The following is a 12,734-nucleotide window of genomic DNA, read 5'->3' on the forward strand; positions in this document are numbered from 1 at the left end:
ACCTCTTTATAACCCAGAACAGCATGAGTATGGAACAAAGAGGCAATCAGACATAGAAATAGCCAACATACAACGACTTTGTGATATGCAGAATTCTTTTCAGCAGGCAGATAATAATTGAAAGAAGTGACCTCACATGAACTTAAATTTCCACCTAAATCGATCAGCGAAATACAATAAAAATGGACCTAACTTTCCCACCATAAGTCCAAGGATATAAATATCAACTTAAGCAAACAGCATTATCTTACAAAAAAAAAATAGATTCAGACAAATGTAAGAATAGTCATGACTAAACATTAGTCGATATCCAAGTTCATACCCAAGTTAAATTTGATGAGATGCGATTTGATGACGGATACTCACCAAACACTTTTTGCTAAAATTACTACACAAAAAACAGCAAAAAAAACATAATGACCACTTAATTCATCACCATCTGCAAAAATTCCCCTAACTTTTAACTATAATAACAAACATGAAAACAAAAGACAAAATTTCAATATGAAAGTTATTAACATTTTGTTTAAAAAAGCCTGCAGCACATTAATAAATCCTGCTTCATATTTAAGTTGAAGGAGTTTAAATATGTCCACCCTCCTCATCATGAACGCCATTGATGAATACCTATTCCCAGCAAATATGCACAAAAGTCATTGAGTACAAGTGAAACATTTTCATGAACCAATGAGAACTTAATTTTTGAGAGATGAAAATTCTGGGAATTGCTTTGACATCAAACAAAAATACTGTGTCACTCATTTAAAGTGAAATCCTTACAGTTACGGTATATTCATTGCTAACATTCCAAATCTTCACACAATGTTGAACTTTGAGAAAGGCATTTCAAATTTTTAAGCAGAATAAATTTTCAAACAACAGAAGCATAACAATATTTCAAACAATGAAGAGGCCTAATAACCACTTTAATACAGGGACTCATTTAGCGCAAAAATCAAAATTAAAAAAATAACAATTCACAAAGCTAAACAATCATTACTCATAATGTAAAGAAGAGAATTCTATATTAATTTTACATTACATATAACTACTAAAAAAAATTAAACACCACGAAAAACATGAATCGAGGGCAAACAGATCCTCGACACTAATTAGAAATAATAGGGAAAATTTTATTTTACCTGCCATTTTAGTGGTTAAGGCAGGTTCAAAACTTTAAAAAAAAATGCAGATTGATCAATCAAAAGAAGTAAAAAACTTAGAGGAATATCAGTGACTCAATAAAAATACAGAAGTAACAAACTTTGTAAAACCATCTTTTACTACGCACATTTATGAGCATGACTTCAGTTAAGATTTCTCTTTCACCTTATTAAAATGAACCATTAAAATTTATTGAAGACGATACACCAAGTCAGCACTAGTGCAAATTTTAAACATAAAATTACAGTTCTCACTGTCATTAGAAAAAAGGATTCAACTTCAACCTTTTTCTCGTTCAGTGAAAAGATATAACTAAATGAAGACAAGGATGTATCATAATACCCACACATCCAGACAGCATCGGTAGCTGACATATAAATCATAACTTCCATTTTTTATGCCTTCTTGCAGGGGTATTACTTGCTTATTCCAAGTCTGTAAGCTCTTAGCATTTAATTTATTTCAATATTGTCTTCCAACCCACTCTTACCCAACTATATAAATTATTTTACAGGCATGCCTAACATCCTTGACTCCTGGTTATGAATATGCCTTTAAACTTGACACTTGGCTATGACCAATGGGACACTGTCTCGTACAGGTGTCAGCAGACTTTACACAGTAGTGACCTTGTGGAATGGGGAACTTGCATGAATTTTTTTTATTTCATAGGCGGACAGAAAATTATTTTCTGAATACAACAAAGAAAACCGCATGTAAATCTGAGTTTTCCTTCGCGAGATATTTAATGATAAATATAACGAATTTTAAAGCGCGGGAAAAACTCCCTCACCCCCCAAGCCACTGCCGACGAAGCCTCGATGACGTCAAAGGTGCCTAAACATCACGCGAAGTTATTGTTGTGATTGTTTGTAATAGTTGCCAGCAGTTGTGAGAGCTTCGTTTGTTAGACGTGTTGATTATTTTATATTTAAAGATAAATATCCGACGATAGAGGCTTGGAAGCCCTCGTATTTTGCATTATTTATAATATTAATATCTGAGTAAGGGCATAAAATATAAAACTGGAGCAGTTAAACCAAAAATTTGGTAATACCTAAATACCATCGTTGTAGGAGTCTGAGCCACGGCCATTGGAAGGGGGATACGTTAATTGTAAGTTGATTTTATCGACGGCATATCATTCATTTAAGTATGTAATTAGAACGATTTTGATGTTTACTAATGTCCGCTTAGCTTTTATATACAATAACTTCATCCGTTTATTCGTAGGTACCGGAGAATTCGTCGTTTAGGACTGTCTGTGCTTGTATTATGGGGTTAATTCCAGTCAATGCAACTTTTGCTCGCTGATTGGAGACATCTAGGAACATTTTTGTGCCAAAATAGTGTTATTTTCAACGTGATATCTCCCGTTAAGCTACTGCTAATAATCACAGTGCCAGTGGTTGTAATGCACAAAGTTTGACAAGGTTGAAAAATATCGGCCAAGAGTTATCAGTGTTCCATCGTGATTGAATTGTAAAAAGTGCTATTACGCTATCGATAAATGTCTAACAGTAGTGTAAAAATTGTCAGTGGCGTGCTAATCTCCGTTGTTCACCGTAGATATGACATTTCACGATCACGCTATTGAAATAAAAACTGTGAGTGAAGTTTGTTATTCCATTATTTCAACGAATAGTAGTGAGTTAAGTCACCTGTGTCACTTGTGTGGGCTAATTTAAGGGTTTAAATCAGTGAATAAATAGTTGTTTTCATCATAACGAGTTCTGTAATTGTAAGTTGTACGTGATGAATATAAGAATGTGACAGTGACATCCAGTTTTTGATGAGAGTATTTGCCTATTTCCCACTATATTTTTATGGTATATGCTAGTATATTGTTTATGGATTTACCTATATTATTGAAATAGGTTGTAGCTTGTGTGTGTGTTGGCAGCGGAACCGATTCGCGATCTCACATGTGGATGGTGTGCAGACTGTTTTGCTGTGAATTCGTACCGTAGGACGGATACCTTCTCCGTTAATTCGGCGTTGCCAAATTCAACAGCACAGCTTACTCTAATGTCAACAGCACAGCTTACGATCGTTATCCTCCAGTAATACAAGTTTCTTTTACAACTCGATTTGCCGCCGACGTATAGCAATAATTTGTCTTAACAAATTCCATGGGGATCGTGGCATCAATTTTGGTGTCCTAAAAAAAGGCTGGTGTCCTAACACCCCATGCCACACGCCTTTTAGGCGGCTTGCGGGGTATTATGTAGACGTAGATGAATTTCAGGTGTACTATTCGAACGAGTGGCAACGTTATCATCCATTTTTCTGATAACTAAAACACACGAAGTGAAACGCTTGTACTTCATCATCCCGATGCCGCATTATTAATATCCCAAGTAATAATCTAGGCACAATAGCAATAGGAAAACTTGCCCAAGAATAACAGCACAAAATAAAGTGACGATGAGCGGCTAAATACTCCCTCAAAACAAATTTTACACCATGCGCTAACCTTAATTCCCTACTCCCTACGGTTGTTTAGGCACCTATGACGTCACGCCTGGCCTCGGCAACGCTCGGGTGTCTTCGCGCAGTGGTCGGCTCAGAGAAATTTTTCTCGATTTTAAATGCAATTTTTTTATTTCTTTTGATGTGGAATGGAGAAACTGAAGGTATTTTTGCGAGCTAATGCATCCATTTGACTTATTCAAAATAGTTTTTAGAGCAATCTACGACCCATGCAAGTTCCTCATTAGGTTGGCCGTACGCAAAGAGATTTCAAGTTCAACATTATTTATAAAACATTTTATACCTAAAAATCTGTGCTAGGAATGAGCAATATGCTGGAAAAACCTTTCAGAGGCTCTGCTGCGAAATATAAAAAATGATACCAAGTCTTGTTGAGTAATTAAATGACGATCAAGATAAGATTCCAGAAAAGTTTGAACATTGACTTTTAACTCCTCACAGGCAAATGAACTATAGACTATTAGTTCAAGTCTCACAGCTATGTGGTCTACATTTATATTTCTATTGAGATAGAGCAAGTCCCGCAAGACATCACTTAGAATTAAATGAATCCACTATGTTACTTTTCGACATGGTCATCATTCCCGGAATGTTAGAATTTGCATACGAAATTTTTAAAAGTACCCTGAATAATGATTAACACAAACACAACACACACTGTAAACACAGTGCACATGAAAATCTTATGAGAAATCACACTTGCAGAAAAGCAACCATTAGTGAATATCACTGCAGTGAGAAACTAAAGGAATCTCTTGTGAGACTGTTTCACACCCAAGGTTTTTTTCATTCCTCAGTGTAAAAATGAAATTTACTTGAAAGTGTAGCTTAATGCATACTCAATGGCTAAGCATGCATTTCATCTTATTATTGGTTATTTAAACCACATCAGCTCAAAAAATACACCATAATTATTTTTAGTTAACTTAAAATTCATGTCACATGTTGCATTGTTTTTAAAGTGAAACAAATTAGAAAGAAGAAGGAGATGAGGGCATTGCTTCCCAAATTTTGACTAAAATTACTTATGATGTCATATGATTGGCTACTCATGACAAGACTAACTTTTCCTGAAATGATTGATTAGTTGCTTACAACAATAAAGAAAAATTGGTATGAGGGAATGATATCAATATATGGGATAAATAATTATTGATATTTAATCTATAACAAGCGATCATGGAGTGGAATGAAAAGTATTAATTGAAACAACATTAATGTAAGCTTAAACTCTATTCCTATGGCAGTTATTACCAGCAAGTGTACCTATATTACAATATTAAAGTGGCCATACTAGGGTGAAATTGATCCACCAGAAATGTGTTCATTACCATTAAATACACACACTTGCTATTTACAAAACCTTGTGCTCTCAAGAAAGCAATGAAAGCTATTTACCGTATTTCTCCTAATATAGTCCCCCCCCCCCCCTAATTTTGAGGCTTCAGTTTTGGGAAAAGTTAAAAAATGTGTTTGAATATAGTCCCCCCCTTTACTTTACCACAGGCACTTTTGGAAAAAAGAGGGAACTAAATTCAGACATACACGGTAATGTTCTCACAATCACCATATGCAAACAAAAGTTATCATTTTTCCTTCACTCGGTGCTTACTATAACTATCTCTTTTTTTATGGCCCGAAGTCAACTAATAATGGTCAGACTATAATTTTACACGGAAGAACAGAATAACCAAATGGCATCATAGACAATCACTGTAGCTATGAAACTAGAAAGGAATGGGTGAACCATTACGAAGTATACTACAATATTTAAAATTAACTATACTTAACGTTTCTCACTAATGTGTTAAGGATACTCAGATAACATTAATATATGTTAACTTCAATTAAATACCTCCTGTAAGCAATGCAAAAGCCAAAACAATGATATTATATGCAAAGGAACTGAATGATGAAAACAATTGCATTTAAACAGTCCCAGAAGGGCATTATTTCCAGAAAATAATGTTAACTTTTGTTGGGATCCACTATGATAAATATTTCATAATTTCCATAAAGATGGTTTCCAATATTTCCATTGATACACATGCAAGTCACAAACACAAAATGACAATCCGCAATGAATACAAGAGGTCAAAGTACAATTTTCAGGAGCAGATTCACCCTACATATGCAGCATTCACATACTCAATGGAAGAACAAATATGCTTTTCCAGCAAAAAGTTATTCAGTGGGACGCTGTTAAAAATACTGAAAATACTTGTTTTTAGCCTCAACTTGTAGCAAATTTCATTTGAAAACCATTTTGCCTTGAAGCAATTTTATTGTTATTATCAAGGAACTTGTAGTTACATAATTTTATAGAATATCATTTCCAGAGGAATTTAATATCAAGCTCCTAACTAATTCCCAAGAAACTAATTCCATTTTGGCCCCTTAATATGCAATCAATTTCAATACAATGAACCATAACTATTCCCATTAGTCCTTCAAGAAAATCTATTTCTATCAAATTGGTAACAATTAGGTCAAGCACTATTTTTTTAACTCTCCACAAGCATAGTCATTTTTTTGACAAGCCCTTAATTACAGTTAAAATTGATTGCTCTCAAGCCATTGAAAGCAGAAGTGTCAGGAGAAACTATGTAATTTCAGTAAAAATATATATAATGGAAAGAAGAATGTCATATTATGATAAATATATATTTTGTAATGGCATGAAAATTCAAAAAAATCTGTTCTGATAAGTCTTTAGTTTCTAACCAATCATAGGCATTTGGATGGATATGTCAACCCTTGTTACTCATCGAAAAGTAAATTTTGAATCAATGCTGCTAAAATGGATATTAAAGATTTGTGCATATTTATCATAAATACATAAGATGATCTTCATTAATTCAATTTCAGATCATTCAAATGAAACCACAAGAAACTATTAACAAAAAAAGTTCATCACAATGCTTGTAAAAACGTGAATGCCTCAACACCATGTTACCAACAACACCAAAGAAATTCCATCTGCCTGTTGAGAAGACCAAGTTGATACACCTCCGCTTCAAAGGAAAAGCTACAACATGAGGAAACAATTGCTTTGGCATAGGCTCCACAGCTCTTCCTGTCTTAGCACCAACTCAAGGAGGCTTAGAATCCTTGGCGAGAGAAAAATGTGAACACGTACAACATTAAAGAGTTCAAGAACGTTTCCCTCAAGTGTTGATAAAAGAAAAACAAATGCATCTTACAAGAGCACCAAGTCAGGAGACAGCTGGAAATGGCACGATTCCAATCACTCTTCCATTAACAGGGAGCAGTGAGGGTCCAGCGTCAATTGATTCCTGATCAAAAGAACCAGTGGAAGCACTTGGCATGGAGAGATGTCAAAGAAGAGGGAAGGAGATTTACGCTGACACATTTACTGATCACCCCACTTAACTGCATTTACCACATGCAAGTCACACACTAAATGGACAATTTCCGCTATTCCAATTATAATAAATTATTATCCAAATCCCATCTGCATAATACTCCTCATTAACTAATTCAACAGCTTTAATCATGCATTGCAAAAGGCAGTAGCTCTAATCAAGATTATCACGACTGCACTAACTGCCCCCAAATGAGTTATGGTGTTCGGCCCAACATGCAATGTCAGGTCCGTTTCTGCCAACCATCAAGGGCGGCACCCCCATGTACACATGCAAAGAAAATAAAAAGGCAATACCTACCTACCAAACGTAAACAAACTGAAGTACCCAAATTTACACAGCTCCCATCTGACCGAACCAAACTTTATAATGCAACCAAAGAGTATAAAGGAAAATAAAAGAAAACCACCTGCTCCTTACCATCTCCTTCCCAAATCCTGACCCAGTCTCCATCTGGCTCTGAAGACACCACAATCTCCCAACACAACACATGGACAATTAAACTATCGGATTAGACACCCGATCAAGAAAGACCACTTACGGATGACAAAGCTCAAATATCAATTTGAAGGTAGTTTTGAAGGTATAATTATGAACCAAGATGAAGAAGAAGTAACTAGAGCTGATCATTTGAGCCAAATCATCCATGATTCACTACTAGAAGCACACAAAAATAAAGGACATCATTTATTCCAACCCCATGAAGGAAACAGCATGGAACTTATCATCTTTGAGCCAACTACAATTTCTTGAAGCATTCACAATGAGTGAGAGATTTATATGCATTTTCAATGGCTCAAGGAATCATTTTCCAGCATACTATAATCAAATATGGCTTTAAAGCACACAGCTATGTACACTTTTCTCCTTGTTCTAAATTGATAGCTTAAATGATTTTTACATTTGTCTCGCCATTAAGTATGTTGGAAAATATTGATACTATTAAATTTATGTTCAGTTAAGCAGTTTTAATAATTATTTTTCATTTAACAGGAAGAGGTAAATAAAGAAAGGACTCTTACCGATAGTTGCCAGCTATGCGTTTGGCCTTTCAGATTTTCTGAGGATAAGAGCAAGAGGGATAAGTATAGTAATGAAAGAGGGTTATACCACCATAGACGCCTCTCGGTGTTTAACAGACATTGTCATTGGCCGCAGACGTGGTGAGTACACAGTTACAGAGAGAAAAATAAATAAAGATAATAAAAAGGTGATACCTTTTTTTACGTCTTTCTCAAACCCTCATACTCCTCGGATGATTGGTCGGTAGAACAACTGGCTGTCAGTTGGAATCTGTGCGGGGGAAAGCAGCAACACTTGACCATTCAGTGCCAAACGTTCCTATATACGTTTTCGTCTTTCATTTTCTTTAAATATTCTTGCCCACATAATTCAACATCAATCATATCCCAATTACATTAGCGAGTGATACACTGCACAAATTACTGTTTAATGTAATCCAAAGTGGTTAATAAAAAAACACGTGGTTACACTCAAAACCTAGATGCAAAACATTATGAACAAGAGTTTTAAACCCATTGACTCATGAATTCAAGTGTATACTAATACCAATCTGAAAATTAACAATTTCAGAATGGCTATTATTTTGAGTAAGTACACATTATGCAAATAAAAATAATAAATGTGTGCGAATCTATCCGTGAGTGCATGCCCGATATCTATCTTCTATTTTTTCAAGCAAATGGAGTGAAATTATTCAGCTTTTGAGTAACCCTAGTCTGACATAAAAACAAGTCCCTTGATTTCAAATAACACTGTCTGTGTCACTCTCTGATATTAGGGAATGGGATGGGAAAGGAAAGGATATGTGGTTTAGGCGAGAAATGGCCCAACCTAGTGTCATACTTCTTTTTGTTATTCACATTTAATGGCTGCAGTGAAACAGCTCTCAAGTCAAATAAAAAAAACTCAATGTTTCGAACATGCATAGTAGTATAAAAAAATTATATAGAGCAAGGAGAATAAGTGTACACACCTGCTTACTTCTCCCGCCTGAAGAGATATGGCAGGTATCAGCCAATTTGAGAGCTCCTTATTTGGGTGAAGAGAGCTGTGGACAGAGAACACAACTCATGAGCAAATCAAAGAACAGCAAAGAGGATGAAACAAAAATGGGTCAAAAGATAGTGGGAACAATTTCCAGATGAAATCATGGAGCAAGCCATGAAACAACAATTTGACAACAACCAATGAAAACTAACCAGTCAATTCCAAGACCAACTGTCAGAAATAGAATAAAATGAATGATTTGCTATGGAAGAGGCAATGTGAAGATACTTGAACATAGATAATGCCTGCAAAAATGCAAGACATTCACCAACCGTTAAAACTATTTACCACCAAGAAAATCTATTCATGGGTGGAAACCACACACTTCACTAAGCAGGTAGGGGTTTATTTAAGGGTCGATACATCATGGACGGTGGGAACTTTAAAGGAAGATATAAGATGCCAACCATTATTTGATATGTATCAATAACTTCTTTTTAATCCAAGGCACATCACACCAAAAAGCAGTATACAGTACAATTTAGCATTTTAAATTCCCCTCACATTTTCTTGGTGCATCACTCAACCAATGTTATAATGTAAGCCCAATGAATAATCAATCAATATGACAATAACTTCTCTACTGCATGACCACTTAAAACCTGCTGCTGAAACAATACCCTTTACAAGGTAGAGTAAGGCAGCCTGATGATTAAGCCTTGGGTGCAAACTAATCCCTCAGAATTCATGTCCCTGCAGCTATGATACTTACAAAACATGTCCGAATAAACCTTGGTATTCCACGAAACTGCGACAGTCAGCAATCCAGGAACTAACTCAATCTGAAAATATCTTAAGGCACCCCTTTCATAAAAGATGAATCCTATCCAATGCTGCGACAATACCGAGCACTAGAATCGCATTTGTGCCGCGGTAGCCCGTAACTAACCGCACCATTTAACACATGCGCATAAGACAGCCAAAAACACTGAGCCAAAATCGCTCTCCTCTCACTGAATCAATCAAGGTATATATTCACGTAAAATAAGTAATTCGTACGTTATTAAAACATGATCATCTAGAAAGGGCAAAAAATCGCAACCATACAAGACCTTAATGAGTAAGGAAGTGACATCGGCAAACAACTCCGTAAACCAACACATATAAATTTAACCTTTAAGCGAGGCACTCACGTAATTACCACACTGCAGTAACTTATACAGTAAACCGCCGTTCAGGGCCAGGCGCCGTATGGCGCCAAGCCAGCAACTGCTACAGTAAGTCTCAAGTGCATAAAATGTCCTACCTCACGGATGATTTTACTGCCTTTCACCTGCCCGATCTGCGTAAATAAGGCACAGATGAGTTCTTCCGACACCGAAGCGTCCAGGTTTCCCACGTACCTACATTAAAAAACATTTAGTCAGCCACGTTGTTTCACACCATCGGCATCGGAAGAACATCCAAACGTTAACGGAAAACATAGATTTTCAATTCTATGAAATAAGTGTTACTTACAGGGTTCGCGGATGACTTTCTTCGTTCATGATCTACAATAAAGATAATTTATTGATAGAACACTTCAAAAAAGACACACTTTCGCATTTAAAATTCACAAATTCAGCGTTACCTGTCTCGCCATCTTATGTTACCTCACTACTTTGACAAGTCGACCCGTTCGCGTTGCGGCATGGGTAAAACAATCGAGTAACGATTTGCGTTTGTACGCTTTTAAACTGATTGACGCGAAACGCTCTAAACTTATATCATTAGTTATTGCCAAAAAAAAGCTTTAACTTTCCGCAGTGACATTTTCAATCGTTAGATAATATATCATTCTTCCACAATGAATGAATACCCTATCCTTCTGTGGGTTATCTTTGAATTATCGACCGCCTAATGTAATAGGGAAATTGCATACTTTTTATAAACAGTATACTGATATACTACAGTAAACACTTAGTACCGCAATATACTTTTTTCCGCTTAAAATTCAGTTTATACCCTAGAAAATGACTCCCAAAAGTCGCCCGAGTTTCGCGGGCTAAAAAATACCGCCCCCACTAATCTTTGGCTGTGACGTCATAGTTCAGTATGAGTCCAAGATTCAAGCCCAAACTGCAGGTTTGGAAGAGCCACGTTGCGTTTAAAGGAGAACATGGGTGAAGTAAGGAAAAATTACAAGTGGTGCATTGTTCCTCTGTGCAATAACACCCCAGAAAAAATTTTCGTGTGCATTCCCACGGAGGAAATTAGAAGAAAAGCCTCGATGCAAGCCGTCTGTTGCCCCGTTCACATTACCATCTTTCTTAACCAGCGTAAGATGACGTCAGAACCAACGCGCGTTCACACTCAACCATGGTTAGACCCTGGCGACATCTGATGAGTGGTAGAGTAATTCAAAGTGAAAAATTAATTGACAAGAGCGAATAACTTGTTGGAAGGAAATATAGAATGTGCAGGGAAAAGTTCTTGTGTTAATCGCAATGATATTGATGATGAATTTAATAACATATGTGCATATTATGAGCTGCTTATGAATTAAAGATTGGATTCCAGCGTCGACAATCATTGTTCCTTGCTACGTAGAAGGTAATTCAAATGTGTTCGTCCAACTAATCATTTCATCCATAGTGTGGCTTGCATTCTTCTACTGCTCTATTTAATATGAATGAAAGCGAATATTGCTGATAATTAGGTTGATATCAACAACATATCCTACTACTTGCCCTTGATTCGGATGTGTCGACAAATCATTGATGTAGGTGAAGAAAATCGAGGACTAATCTTGAGACTTGAGCCTCAATTTGAGACACTTGTGATTTGGGATGGAGATACACTTTTCGCTGCATTACATTCTTAGATATTATTGTTTTCTGACTTTGACAAAGGACATGATCCACTCTGATGCTATACCGTAAATTAAAACTCTTTTACCTCTTCTTCAAATGTGGACGAATAACTTGCAGAAATGTGACGATTGTTGAAATTTAACTTATGAAATAAGAGAGAGAACGTGGTAATTTTTGCGATATGTGGTATCACCCGACGTTTCTAAATTTATTTTCTATCGTTACATCTGACTAGCCGTCAGCCTGATACTTTATATTGATATGGGAAGAACTTTTGTTCAAGGATGAGCTTGAGCATAAGTGATCTTTTTCAAACTGGGACAAAGAACTCTTACCAAAACATTAAAATCATTGTGACCTTCGGATTTTTACTATGGTAGTTTCGCACATTTTACTTAATTCTAGCAAAATATTAATATAGATTATTCAATCTGTCCGTAACAATACAATACGAGCTAATAGCTAATTCACCACGAACTATAAAGTATATCGCATAACTTAAATCAGGTTTAAAATCTCATACTATACAACACATTACGGAATGAATCAATAGCACTTTCCTTTGAATTAATTCTGACGAATATAATTCAACAATAACGGCCGTCTCCTCTTCGAAACTTTATTTTCTGTTTTCTTTCCTCCTATCCCACTTCGTTGCTGCTTCGCCTTCTTCTTTTTCTAACCAGCTTTTAACCAACTTGCGTTCACACACGCATGAACTACCGCCAACCATGGTCGGAAAACGGTGGTCAGAATCCCAACCACGGTTAACGGGAACTTGCGTTCACACCTCGTTTTGTAACCATGGTCGGGGCTAACCGGCGTAAAA

At 36.1% G+C, this 12,734-nt stretch overlaps 1 protein-coding gene across 1 annotated transcript in view; it reads right to left on the minus strand.

The window, feature by feature from the left end:
* LOC124155154 (nucleolysin TIAR-like) overlaps nt 1-10,758 on the minus strand; it is a 458,155-nt gene extending 447,397 nt beyond the window's left edge. Inside the window, exons 1-3 of the mRNA XM_046528871.1 lie at nt 10,684-10,758; nt 10,572-10,603; nt 10,360-10,456 (exon numbers count right to left, since the gene is read on the minus strand). Of these exons, the coding sequence (XP_046384827.1) occupies nt 10,360-10,456; nt 10,572-10,603; nt 10,684-10,695 (141 nt within the window). The 5' untranslated portion in view covers nt 10,696-10,758. The remainder of the gene's footprint in view (nt 1-10,359; nt 10,457-10,571; nt 10,604-10,683) is intronic.
* Nucleotides 10,759-12,734: the final 1,976 nt, after the last annotated feature.

Source organism: Ischnura elegans, chromosome 3 (genome assembly GCF_921293095.1).
Source record: "Ischnura elegans chromosome 3, ioIscEleg1.1, whole genome shotgun sequence".
Taxonomy (NCBI): domain Eukaryota; kingdom Metazoa; phylum Arthropoda; class Insecta; order Odonata; family Coenagrionidae; genus Ischnura; species Ischnura elegans.